The sequence below is a fragment of the Bufo bufo genome, chromosome 7, assembly GCF_905171765.1.
Source record: "Bufo bufo chromosome 7, aBufBuf1.1, whole genome shotgun sequence".
NCBI lineage: Eukaryota > Metazoa > Chordata > Amphibia > Anura > Bufonidae > Bufo > Bufo bufo.
Window position 1 is genome coordinate 26,806,053 of NC_053395.1, and position 13,880 is coordinate 26,819,932.

At 46.5% G+C, this 13,880-nt stretch overlaps 2 protein-coding genes across 5 annotated transcripts in view; one reads left to right on the forward strand and one right to left on the reverse strand.

The window, feature by feature from the left end:
• PALB2 (partner and localizer of BRCA2) overlaps positions 1-1,999 on the reverse strand; it is a 59,597-nt gene extending 57,598 nt beyond the window's left edge. The window contains exon 1 of one of the 4 annotated variants that reach the window (XM_040439270.1): positions 1,928-1,999. The gene's annotated coding sequence lies outside the window, so the exon portion shown is untranslated. Of the gene's footprint in view, positions 1-1,910 lie in introns of all 4 variants that reach the window. The other 3 variants (XM_040439273.1, XM_040439271.1, XM_040439272.1) reach the window with 3 other exon arrangements.
• DCTN5 (dynactin subunit 5) lies at positions 1,969-12,967 on the forward strand. Its single transcript, XM_040439274.1, has 6 exons — positions 1,969-2,101; positions 4,145-4,213; positions 8,663-8,781; positions 10,553-10,664; positions 11,392-11,494; positions 12,580-12,967. Exons 1-6 carry the CDS (start codon positions 2,054-2,056, stop codon positions 12,675-12,677), a joined length of 549 nt encoding a protein of 182 aa, XP_040295208.1. The 5' UTR covers positions 1,969-2,053; the 3' UTR covers positions 12,678-12,967.
• The last annotated feature ends 913 nt before the right edge of the window (positions 12,968-13,880 follow it).

Sequence of the window (13,880 nt, forward strand, 5' to 3'; positions counted from 1 at the left end):
TGAACAAAAAAAATATATATATATATACAGTATTATTTTTTTTTTGTTCATGATAATGCAAACGGATCCGTTTTGACTTTACATTGAAAGTCAATGGGGGACGGATCAGTTTGAAAATTGAGCCATACTGTGTCAACTTCAAACGGATCCGTCCCCATTGACTTACATTGTAAGTCTGGACGGATCCGTTTGCCTCCGCACGGCCAGGCGGACACCCGAACGCTGCAAGCTGCGTTCAGGTGTCCGCCTGCTGAGCGGAGCGGAGGACAAACGGAGCCAGACTGATGCATTCTGAGCGGATCCGCGTCCACTCAGAATGCATTAGGGCTGGACGGATCCGTTCGGGGGCCGCTTGTGAGCCCCTTCAAACGGAACTCACAAGCGGAGCCCCGAACGCTAGTGTGAAAGTAGCCTAAACCCCATACCTGAAGAGGACCTCACCAGCAGGAGAACCTCTCTGTAGGTAACACATAGAAAAGGTCCGTCTGGTGTATGGGAAATAGACAGTTCACTGTGAGCAGGCTAAACTCCATGTCTGAAGAGGACCTCACCAGCAGGAGATCTGACGGGGCCACATGCTGAGCTTTCCTTTGACGATGATGATGGTGAAATCACAGATTACCGCCAGAGTATTGCAATCTGAATACTTTGATGGGAACATTTCACAGATAACTCTTGATGAGTAGAAAATTTGAGCCGATACTTTAGTTTTCTCGGACACTGGACGGCGGACATTTCTCCGTGATTAGAGGCTCCTCTGCAGCATCATCTGAGCTCAGACCCTGTTCTCACAGTACTCGGGGTGAAGGGCGTCCATGATACGGATTCATGTTTGATGGCGATATTAAACAGTTAGGCCTCCTGCACACAAACGTTTTTTGTTTCCGTTTGGCAGAACGCTTTTTCAATTCCATATATGGAACCATTCATTTCAATGGGTCCGCAAAAAAACGGAATGTACTCCGTATGCATTCAGTTTCCGTTTTTCAGTTCAAAGATAGAACAGGTCATATTATTGCCCGCAAATCATGTCCCGTGGCTCCATTCAAGTCAATGGGGCTGTAAAATGAACGGATACAGAATGTATCCGTATGTTTTCCGTATTTGTTCAATTTTTTTGCGGAACCGTCTATTGAAAATGTTATGCCCAGCCGAATTTTAGAATGTAATTACTGTATATGCCTTGTTTCCGTTTCCGTTCCTCAAAAAACGCAAACCAAACGGAAAAACGGAACGGAAGCTGAGACAGTACTGAAACAAAAAAAAAGTAAAAACGGATCCTTTTAAAACGGACCGCAAAACCATCTGGTCTTCTGCAGGAGGCCTTATAAGGATTAAAAATAAAAAAGAGATTTTCTACCATTCATCTGTTCATCTTTATTTGGCAAAATTAATTGTAATGGATCACATACCACAAAGGGTTAAGAAGGTCCTTACGGAGTATGGAGTTTAGCCAATTCACTTTGAGTCTGCTAAATCCCATCATAGTTCCGTACCTGACCACCAGGGGGCCGAGAGGTCCGCACCGTGTCTGGAGTTTAGCCAAATCACTGTGAGCTGGCTAAACACTAGCTCTGTTCCGGACCCGTCCACTAGGGGGCTAAAAGGTCCGTACCGTGTCTGGAGTTTAGACAGCTCTTAGAGACCTGGCTATTTCCCATACTGCAAAAGGACCAGGTCCGTTTGGTGTCTGGAGTTTAGACACAACCATTGACTAAGGCCTCACCCGCAGACATGGCGGCGGGGGATACATTTATAATTATTAAAGCTTGACGTCTGCACATTAAGGGGAGAAAAATAATTTCACAATTTTCCCAGAAAACTCCTTAAAAGTTCCCCCCTCCCCCCTTTTAGGACACAGTTCAGACACAGGAGCCACTCCAGAATCACCCTATGGCGCCCCCATATACCGTCTCCCTGGACGTACACACGCGGCGGCCGCTGTCACCTCCTCCGTTCTCCTCAGCCCGCACGGCGGGGCGGGTCACATGACCGCGTCACGTGACCAACCCCGGCGCGCCAGGAGCGGAAGTGACGTCACGCCGGCCGAGCCATGGAGCTGAGCGAGCTGCTGTATAACAAGTCGGAGTACATAGAGACTGTGAGTGTCGTGGAGGGGACATAGCCCTGCGTGGGTAGACATGGCGGCCTGGTGGTGCGTCCTCCCCCCCCCCACCGGCCGTGTACATGTATGTTCTGTGCGCCCTCCATGACCACGCCTGCATCATCCTCTGACTGTCATGTATATGGGATGTATGGAGGCCCGTGGTGTCTGAATTCTGCCTTATACTGGTACACACTGCATAGGCTTTGGGTGGGGTTGTCCCATGATTTGTATGTATTGTATTAGGTGGGGGTCTTTGTGTTCTGTCACTTGTCTTATCCCGTGTCCGGAGTTTTTTGTGATCGGTTATTAGACACAGTCGTGGTATCTGTGCGGCTGTATGCGCTGTCTCTACAGTTAAAAAACAAAACAAAAAAAGTATTGCTTTATAAAAATGTCCCCCAGTGCCTTCATGCCATCCACCATGTCCACCAATGCCATCAGATCAGCAGCCCCTCCATGCCATGACCGCCAGTGCCCCCATGATATCACTGCCATCAGCCCCTCCATGCCATCCAGATTGCCATGATGTCCCCCTTGCCCAGTGCCTCCTATGCCATCCACCATGTCCCCCAGTGCCATCAGATCTGCAGCAGCCCCTCCATGCCATGTCCCCCAGTGCCCCCACTGCCATCAGCCCCTCCATCCGGATTGCCATGATGTCCCCCTTCCCGAGTGCCTCCATGCCACCCACTGCCCCAGATCAGCCCCTCCATGTGCCAAATCACAGGTGCCCCCATTAACCCCTCTCCCCCACCAATAACGTTATACATGCCAAATCACAGGTGTCCCCTCCCGCCAATAACTTTATACATGCCAATTCACAGGTGCCACCATTTCCCGCCCCCCCCCCCCCGCCTCTGCTAACTTTATACTTACCTTTCAGTGCAGAGCGCGCCGACACATGGAGTCCGCAGGAGACGCGTCTTCATCCTAGCATGCACTGGGGACCTGACGTCACACACAGCGTCAGCCAGCGCGCTGACGATGTGTGAACGCAAGGTCCTGCAGCGCGGTGAGTGAGAAGCTTCGTTTCACTCATGCTCCAAGGTTATCCTGCACCGAGGATTTTTTTTGCCTCGACTACATCAATTAAATCGATGAATCGTTTTAGCCCTATAATGAGTGTTTATAAGGTCAGCGATAAGGAGTCATCAGTTGAGCTGCCTGATGGAACAGAGTGAAAATGCAGGACCTGCTACTAGAGAATCTCAAGAATGTACAGAGGCAGGGGTTTAATATTTTTAATAAAGATCATTTGAAAAAAAAAATTTGCGCAAAATAAGTACAGTGCAATAATAACAAAAAAAAATTACCCCAAAGGTGTCCATAGCCTTTAAGTCTGTAACGTTTCAATTGATGCTGTGCATTTCCACCACAGATTTCACAATGAAATCCGTAAAAGATCTGCATGTAACCTGTGTGAATTTTGCCATGGAATTGCAGGAAAATCCATAACAGCAGATCTGCTCTGTGCTTCTTCCTGCTCATCAACCTTTGGCTTAAAAACAATTGCATACAAGTGTCGGCCTCTCTGGTGTCCAGACCTGTAGTAGTGCACATAGGCGGGTTCCTATAGTGTGCAAGCATGACCACCGCTGCTGGATTGTAGGGTGGTCGTAACCATGGATACAAGCAGTGTATAATGTAATGGAAAAAATGAATCCAGCCAGCAATATGGACAATCACAATACATTAGTAAGTGCTTTGTAGTACCTGTGTCTACATAATAAATTACAATTGCTGAAGTGAGACAACCCCTTCAACACAACAGTGCATTGGAGAACTGCTTACAATACAATTCCCTAGCATTGTAGACAGTGTATGGCAGTGGTCTCCAACTTCTGTCCCTCCCAAGTTTTGAGATACCACAACTCCCATCACACCAGATGGAAACTGCCTGCAGTTCGATTCCCTCCTGTTTTAGATACGTTACGTCCATACTGGATACTCCCTTGAGGATACCCGTGGTTTACGCGGATTTACGACCGCGTGCCATAAATGAAAACTCGGTAACCTTCTTGTGTGTTCTGTCCTCAGGCCTCCGGAAATAAAGTCAGCCGTCAGTCTGTATTATGCGGAAGCCAGAACATCGTCCTCAATGGCAAGGTGGGTGATATACGTACTACTTACTGCACATACAGTAACGGGCTGCCTGTCAGTTTTATGCTGACAGGCATATTGTATCACAGTATAGAAGTGAAGTGATTAGTAGATTGGATGTTCACGCCCCCTAGTGGCTGGAGAAATAAAAAACAAATCAAAAAAGGTTTTACAAGAATGACTTCCCCCTTGGAAGAAATAATAAAAGTGATCAAAAGTCATTAATAATACTGTATAAATTTGGTATCACGGAATGATCTGTGGGATAAAGTCACCCATTGACTTTAGTGACGCATCTGGTTTGTTCCATTTTGATTTAACACAACCGCATCCGAACGGAACTGATGCATCCTGATGTGTTAAATCAAATGGAACCGTTTTGGTCCGGTTTTAAGATCCTCTGCTGGAAACCAATGTGGAGATGTGAAAGTAGGCTTAGGGCCCTTTCACACGAGCAAGTTTTCCGCGCGGGTGCAATGCGTGAGGTGAACGTATAGCACCCACACTGACTCCTGACCCATTCATTTCAATGGGTCTGTGTACATGAGCGTTTTTTTTTTTCACCCATCTGGTCTGCGTTGCGTGAAAAACGCAGCATGTTCTATATTCTGCGTTTTTCACGCAGCCCCGGCCCCATAGAAGTGAATGGGGCTTCATTGAAAAACGCATTGTATCCAGAAGCAAGTGCAGATGCAATGCGTTTTTCACTGATGGTTGCTAAGAGATGTTGTTTGTAAACCTTCAGTTTTTTATCACGCGCGTGAAAAACGCATCAAAACGCATTGCACCCGCGCGGAAAAAACTGAACGCAATCGCAGACCAAACTGACTGAACTTGCTTGCAAAATTGTGCGAGTTTCACTGAACGCATCCGGACCTAATCCGTATCGTTCGTGTGAAAGAGGCTTCCATGTCCATGATGGCAATCGGGACAAAATGGTCAGGGGTTCATCTGTGTTTTTCCGTTTTTGGCCCCCTGTGTGTCATCTATATTCCACAGAGCATCTCCTACCAATGGTCTGTGAAAACCACGGACCAAACACAGATGGCATCCACGTTGTGTCCGTGGTTTTCACAGACCCATAGACTATATCGAGTGTGAAGGATCCTTAATCACGGACACAATAGTGCATGCTTCTCTGGTGCCACAACAGGCCATGGAAAACCACTGATGTGTGAATGCTCATTAAAGTCAATGGATGCGTGGGCGGTCTGTGAAGACCACAACGTGTGAAAGAGGCCTTACACTGGGGTCTGACGGGTTCTACTAAGGTGTCCATCGGTTTGCCGGAAAAAAAAAAAATAAAAAAAAATATATATATATATATATATATATATATATATCACTCTCCGTGCAACGCTGTTCTGTTCACCTAATGTGACTGAATCTGTGACGCAGGCTCCAGACAGCGCCTGTGATGTAGATGTGAACACAGCCTCATCTTGTACTATGGAGCATTCATATCATAAAAATAGAGTACAAAAAAAAAACAAATGATATAAATGATGCTATAAAAAATCATCTTGACAAACAAAAAAATCAAGACTGTTCACATTAGTTTTAACCAAAAAAAGCTCTCAGAATGGGCTGGATAGGTCATCGGTATCTGATCGGTGGGGGTCCAACACCCAGGACCCCCGCCGATCAGCTGTTTGAGAAGGCACCAGCAGTGCTGTGAGCGCAGCGGCCTTCGCCCTGCTCACCACGCACAGCGCCGTACGTTGTATAGTGGCTGTGCTTGGCATCGTGCTCAGCCCTTTTGACTTGGGGCTGAGCTGCGCGTAGGCCACGTGACCGATGAATGTGTCATCACTGGCCTAGGAAAAACTTGTGAGAAGGCCGTGGTACTCACAGGAGCGTCGCTGCCTTCTTAAACATCTGATCAGCGGGGTTCCCGGGTGTTCGACCCCCACCGATCAGATACTGATGACCTATCCAGAGGGGGTTGGAAAACCCCTTTAAACGTAATTTTGGGAAACATTTTCCCATGCAGTTCCTTTTATGACCTGTTTATCTGGGGGCGCTGTTGCTTTAGCTATAGACTGTAATTCAGAAGCTGCAATAGTTGACGTTAGGGAGGAATTACACTTGTCAGGTTTAGGTTCTTGTGGCTTTTTATACTTACAGGCGAAGAGACTTCCCAATGACTTGTTCCTAGTCCTTGCCTGCCCCCCCCCCCCCCCCCCCCCTCTCTTCATGCAGCAGGGGTCAATGGTCGAACAACACAACTCAGTATTGTATTAAAAATGCAAATATTAGCTTGGAGAGATTGTGTCCTTAAGGTAACTCCTTAACAGGCATATGGGCATCATAGAGCCCCCCACAACCTTCCATTAGCCAAGGTGGAAATGGGGTAACACAGAGCAACTCGCAGAGGTCGCTATAACGCCTGTACGAGTGCCTTAGGCTTTTCCCTGCCATTCATCGGTGCAGTGAGCAATGCTGTCCGTACCCGTAATAACCAATAGCAACGCTCCGTACAGCAAGGAGCTTTGTTATTGGTTGGACCGGGATCTGTAAGGAGGAGGGGCTGATTGACGAGAGTTGCTGTAGTACGGGGAGCGGTACGCTGTGTCCAAGGGCCCCGGCTAACCTGGCGGCAGGGAAGCTTAAGACGACTCCTCAGTGGTGGAAAACTACAGCCCGGACATCAAGATGGACCTGCAGTAGAAGGTGACAGCGCAGCGAGTAATGTATACTCTCTTTCATACTCCTCCTCGGCTAAAAATGATAAAAGGAGTATTTTTACTCTTCCGGAAAAAATGTAGTGCGGCCTCCAGTATCCAGCCGTTCATGTATAAGCCGGTATGGGTAATAGACGAGGGTCCCACAGCAATATGGTCAGATAATCGGACGGGGAGGTCACAGCTGTTTCCTGCCGGCCGACAGCCCGTGCTGCTGTCCTCTGCACCCCCACACACGTGCACGCTCAGTCAAGTAGGGGAATAAGCCATTTTCAGACATGAAATCCCATCCTTATCCCCCCTTGCAGCTGGGTGACCGTCAGGAGGCTGCATACACATATTAGCTGATCGGCAGGCTCGACCTATGTCTATGGCTAGCAGGACGCGGACACTTTTTTCGTGTTAGCACCCCCTGGTGGCCCGTACTGGAAAAAAAAAAAGAAAAATTTGTAATGATTTTTTTAATATATATTTTAGTGGGGAAAAGGTCATTTTACCCCAAAGAAAAAAACCAAAACTATTTCACAAATTATAAAAAAGCACAACACGTTTCCCTTCTGTGTCCAGCTTTAGATCTCGCTAGGCCAGAAGCGAGGGCACGCAGGTTCTCCATGCTTGTGATCAGGCCTCATTGTGGTAGTCTTTACGGAAGGAGTTTGACAGATTATGTGGAAAGCAGAAAATCAGTGTGAGATTAGCTGCTCCCTTCACCTCTCAGCAGAGACTTTTATCCTCATTTATCAGGTTTACACGATCATCCAGGGAATCAGACCCGACTCGCCAGGGAGCGCTGTCTGCACCTAGCAATTATCACTCTGCACCAGATAAATAAAAGTGACTTCTGAAAATACTGTGCATACTGGTATCAGCAGGACTGGCCAACCATCTAATGTGTATGGGGGCCCCCCCGACTCTGGCCTGACGGCAAATGTCAGGAAAGTGAAGGATCAAGCAGTTGGATTTCAGCATGTCCAGTCCTTTTGTCCCTGGGTAGACAAGCCACTGGCAGAGGTCTCTTTCATCCCCCTTACTGTCCAAGGCACATGCATGCTTGGCTGAATGCTATCTAATGTGTATGGCCAGCCTTAGTCCGCCTCTGATCCCTATTTTAGAGCTTGTATAAAGATATAGGGGCACATTTATTAAGACCGGCCTTATTAAAGCCTTAAACTGGCGGTGGATCGGCCGAAAGTATGAAGAGGCGCCGGCCTCTCCAAAACTTTGGCGCACCCAGTGCCAGTTCTAAATATAAGACAGCTTCCAATGGTGTAGAAAATGGGGAATGAGACAGGCCGGCCCATGCCCACAATTTTAGACCGGGCATGAGCGGAGCGAAGTCACAGATAGCAGCGCAGCTTGAGGAAGATGTGGCAATGTAATGAGCACCACAGCATCCTCACAGCTTACCAAGCCCAGCGCCGTCCATTGTATAGTGGCTGTGCTTGGTAGTGCAGCTTAGCCACATTCACTTGAACAGGTGATCGGCGGGCGTGCCGCAAGTTGGAATGTCCTTGGACAATCCCTTTAATCCCCTTCATCCTTAGGATAGTCTGTCATTATCAAATTGGTTGGGGCCCAGCTCCTGGTGCCTCCACCAATAAGCTGTTTGAAGGGGGTGGGCACGAAGGATGACCCCCTCTAATTTTATTTACATGAGATTATTGTATTGGTGCAAAGTTTAGATTGAAAATCACAAGTGCAAGGTCTGTGCAGACGATGTTTAGACTGAAATAACTGTCCTCACTTGCCCTTCTTTCTTTCCTCTTTGCAGACGATAGTCATGAACGACTGTATTATAAGAGGAGACCTGGCGAATGTTCGAGTGGGACGACACTGCGTCATCAAAAGTCGAAGCGTGATCCGGCCACCATTCAAGAAGTTCAGCAAAGGGTGAGGCGCAGACATAACCTAGTGCTATTTCTGCTTGTATACAGGCACGAAACACAAACCGTATTTTTCGCTTTATAAAACGCTTCTAGGTTTTAGAGGAGGAAGAATAGGAAAAAAAAAAAAATTTCATCAGACCTCAGATTAGACTCCTCAATCTTTATCAGACCTCAGATTAGACTCCTCAATCTTTATCAGACCTCAGATTAGACTCCTCAATCTTTATCAGACCTCAGATTAGACTCCTCAATCTTTATCAGACCTCAGATCAGACTCCCCAATCTTTATCAGACCTCAGATCAGACTCCCCAATCTTTATCAGACCTCAGATCAGACTCCCCAATCTTTATCAGACCTCAGATCAGACTCCCCAATCTTTATCAGACCTCAGATCAGACTCCCCAATCTTTATCAGACCTCAGATCAGACTCCCCAATCTTTATCAGACCTCAGATCAGACTCCCCAATCTTTATCAGACCTCAGATCAGACTCCCCAATCTTTATCAGACCTCAGATCAGACTCCCCAATCTTTATCAGACCTCAGATCAGACTCCCCAATCTTTATCAGGCCTTAGATTAGACCCCCCCCCCCCCCCCCAAATCTTTATCAGATTTCAGATCAGCCCTCCCCTCCCCCGATCAGACCTCAAACTTCTTCAGACCTCAGATAAGACATAAAAAATATAAATGAACCTCTCCTGCTCCAGATGGTGCTGCCACTCTACAGATCCAGCGCACTCTTCCTGCACTCGCCGCTCCCTGTTCTTCTGCCGGCGCTGCACTGTGACCTGATATTGCACAGCGCCAGGTCATAGTGCATGCCTACGTCCTGAAGGTGTATGCGGTCAGGGCACATCACAGCAGGCTCCCAGAAGACCAGGGACTGATGAGTAAAGCCAGCATCAGCGCTACACTCTCCACACCCCCTGCACACTAATGATAGTGCCCATTAATATTTGCTTTATAAGACGCGCTGTCACATTTCCCCCACTTTTGGATGAAAAAAGTGCGTCTTATAAAGCGAAAAATACAATATATAAAAGCCAACTGGGTATGTGTTTGCTCTGGCAGCTGCTTATCTCTCTAAAGAACAAAAGGATCAAGTATATTGAAGTCCCAACAAACTTGATCCTTCTCTCCACGGACAGTCAATAGGTTCCCGTACACATTAGATGGTCGGCTGGAATCGTCAAGTTTGGCCGAATTTAAAGTGTATGGCCAGTTTTACTATCTGGAGTCGGCCAGCACTAATTATTACAATACTTCTTCCTATGTACAAAAGTATGAGCAGATGCAGGATCTGGCCCGTAGAAGTGTTTGTGTATTCTCGTGACTTCTGCTCCCATATATGAGACCTCACCAATTAATAGTCCATTGCTGCCCATTAAGTGTCCTGTCCCTGTACTTCCATTACACAGCGTTATTCTTAGTTCTCTAATTCCCTTTAATTGCCAATACAGCTTCTGTCTTTTCAGTTTGTTCCGTTCCTTGCCAGTAAAAAAGCCCACCGCCTCGCTAAATGCCAATTATATTCACATATGAAGAAAACTGGGTCAAAATGAAAGATCCTTTATGTGGAGGAAAAACTGTGCCACATAATTGGACCGAGGGTCAGCGGTGTACACCTGCCCCCAGCTATGATAGCAGCTCGTGACTCTGTGGTCACAGGGCGACACATAAAACGCTGTAGCTCTAGGACCATGCGATGCATTATGGAACATGTGATTCGGCAAGATGGCGGGGTAAACACCTAATATCTCTTGCTCCTACAGGGTGGCTTTTTTCCCTCTACACATCGGAGACCATGTCTTTATAGAAGAAGACTGCGTAGTGAATGCGGCACAGATAGGCTCCTATGTACACATAGGGAAGAACTGTGTCATCGTAAGTATCAAGGGTTTAAAGGGAACTGGTCCATGGTGGCATCTCCTCACTCATTGTAATTCTCAGTTTGATTGCTTGGTTTTCAAGTGTCTAGATCAGGGGTCAGCAGCTTTCAGCACTCCAGCTGCTGTGAAACTACAATTCCCAGCATGCTCCATTCATTTCTATGGGCGTTCGGAGAAGAACAGAGTAAGTATGCATGCTGGGATTTGTAGTTTCACAACAGCTGGAGTGCCGGATGTTGCCTATCCCTGGTCTAGATATTAATGAGCTATCATCAGGATACAAATTGGTGGCGGTCCGGCGCCCCCACCGATCAGCTGTTTTCAGACGGCACCACAGTGGATAGAGCCAGAAGCAGAAAGCTCCATGTACTGTGTATGCAGTTCAGCTCTCAATCACATGAATGACGACCCTCCACATCTGTTTGGTGGAGGTGCAGGGGGTCGGACACCCACCCATGTGATATTGATGGCCTGTTCTGAGGATAGGTCTTCAATATCTAGACACTGTTCAACCCCTTAAAAGCAGGGGTGCACAACCTGCAAGCACTCCAGCTGTTTCAAAGCTACAACTCCTAGTATGCCTTGACAGCTGGAGAGTAGCCCTCCTGATAGGGGTCCTAAAGTCTTGTGGCCCCTTTATTTTCCATCACTTGAAATAATGCTTTCAACAATGTGTTTCAAAATTTGAGGTTCAATCTCATCAATTCTTGTATTGCGTACAGGGCCGGAGATGCGTCTTGAAGGATTGCTGTAAAATATTGGACAATACGGTTTTGCCCCCTGAGACGGTGGTCCCCCCATTTACCGTGTTTTCTGGCTGCCCCGGTGAGTCCAGATTGTTGGGGAAAGTAGTGGTGGTTGAGATCTAGAATGAGATTTAGGCGATGGTTCCACGGTGACTTTAAAGGTTGAGGTAATGCAGCCAGTGACTGAGACCACTCAACAACCAAGAACTGCAGTGAGGGGGGTTCCTCTCCCACATGAACATAAAGGCCATGGTCAAGAGATTTAAAGGAGATGTCCATTGTTGACTTGGTGTTTTAAATTCCACTTCCCAGACCTGTGAAGGGAAGTATACTTACCCGCCACTCAGTGATGGTTCTGTGGCTTCCAGACTGTTTTCACCAAACTTTTGGTCCCCTGCATGTAAACTTCCTGCATGCATGACAAGTCCCTAAGTAGTACCGCTTGGAGACACGTCACCACAGAGGCCAGTCATTGGCTGCAGTGGCATACATGACCCTGCCCATGCAGGAAGTTTACATGCGATGACAGTCAGGGAGCCACTGAACCAGCAGCGGGGAGCAGGAAGTATACTTCCTTCACGGATCTGGCGGGGTGGGGGGTGGTGTAATTTAGAAAAGAACGAGTCAACATTGAACAACCCCTTTAACTGTCTTGACTCTGGCCTTTATCTTCAGGTGGAGAACGTTGGATAACCCCTGTTTCCTAGGCTGGCCATACACATAAGATAGCTGTTGAACGGATTGCTATCTCTCTCAAACCACGCGTACACGTGCACACTAGGCTCGGCCAAGTATACATGTGTTCTGAGTGGAAAAGGGGATGTGGTATCTGCCAGACTCCTCTGGTGAGGTTATCTTCCCTGAGAACAAAATAATTATGTTTGAAGGAGCATGTTGAAGTCCAAAAGACCAATCCATAACTCCCTCAAAATCTGCCACCAGGAGACCCCGTACACCTTTAACCATCAGCCAGCCCTGCTGAAATCGGCGGGTATGGCCAATATACGTCTAATGTGTAAATCTCTTATTAGTGGTGCTTTATTATGAACTATAAATTATATATATATATATATATATATATATATATATATATATATAAAAAAAACTTATTCTGGACTTTTATTTTGTCTGATTTCTGCTCCTTTTGTCTTTTTATCCCTTTAGGGCTGTTCTCAGGAGAGCTCCCAGAATGCACGCAGGAACTCATGATTGACGTCACCAAGAGTTACTACCAAAAGTTCCTTCCTCTGACGCAGATTTAGACAGGAGTGTCTGTCCCTCGGAGCTGGTTTCATTTATTTTTTATTATTTTGTACATGTATATATTAACATATCCTGCATTCCACCGGCCAAGAGTTCCCCTTTAACACTATGTATTTATTAAGGCCCCTTCTGTACCCTCTTCACTATCTGGCAGCAGTCCCGCTCAGCACGGATTATCCTGGGATCCAATCGCAAACATTGCTACTCCCTTTCTGACAAAGTAAGGTCTAGAAGCCACTGGTCTGTAGTACGACACTGACCTTCCGTTGCAATAAATACTCGCCCTCTGTATTGCTTACTTTTTTTTTTTTCATGTTCTTGGCACTTAAAGAAGTTATTCTGCCAGTGAATTTTATTTATTGTATAGATCATAAAAAAATTGCAGTGTTTTCAATTTACATGCATTAAAAACACTGATCCAGTGAAGAATCATGACATTTACTTATATAATATGGCGCCACCTGGTGTTCAAACTATATAGCAATGTGCACATCCGGTCCTGAGCTAAATGCTGTTGGCCAGCTTAGTCTCCATAGCTCTGTGTGCTTTTATTGTGTAAAAAAAACGATTTGATACATGTGCAAATTAACCTGAAATCAGTCCTGTCCCAGAACTCATCTCAGGTTAATTTGCATATGTATCAAATGTTATTTTTTTTTACACAATAAAAGCACACAGAGCTATGGGGACTGGGTATTGCGCATGTGCTAGCGGCCATCTAGCAACCCATGTCCTCAGCTCTATACCCAAAATCCCGGTGACAGGTTCCCTTTAATGGGGACTATTTATTTATGACTGTCAGAGGGAAAAGGTGACTGATTGGGAAACTTAATTGGATTATATTTACAGCTGCCAGAAGGGGAAGGTGACTGACTGGGAAGGGTAAATCGGGATTATATTTACAAGTGGCAGAGGGGGAAGGAAACTTGCTGGGACTATATTTATAGCTGCCAATGTGACAGATTTGGGAATTTATTGTGGAATATATTTATGGCTACTAGAAGGGAAAGGTAACTGCCTGGGGATCTTAATCAGGATTATATTTACAGCTGCCAGAGGGGAGGGGAAGTGACTGACTGGAGAGCTTAAAGAGGACCTGTCACCGCTCCTCACATGCCTGTTTTAATAGCTTCATGCATTCCCCATGTTATAAAAGTTCTGGAGCATCTATTCTTATGGCTCTATGTTGTGCCATTCCTATA

Coding starts and splice junctions, on each gene's coding strand:
- DCTN5 (XM_040439274.1), top strand. CDS start 2,054: ATGGAGCTGAGCGAGCTGCTGTATAACAAGTCGGAGTACATAGAGACT. Junction 2,102..4,144: donor AGTCGGAGTACATAGAGACT/GTGAGTGTCGTG, acceptor TTCTGTCCTCAG/GCCTCCGGAAATAAAGTCAG. Junction 10,665..11,391: donor TAGGGAAGAACTGTGTCATC/GTAAGTATCAAG, acceptor TATTGCGTACAG/GGCCGGAGATGCGTCTTGAA.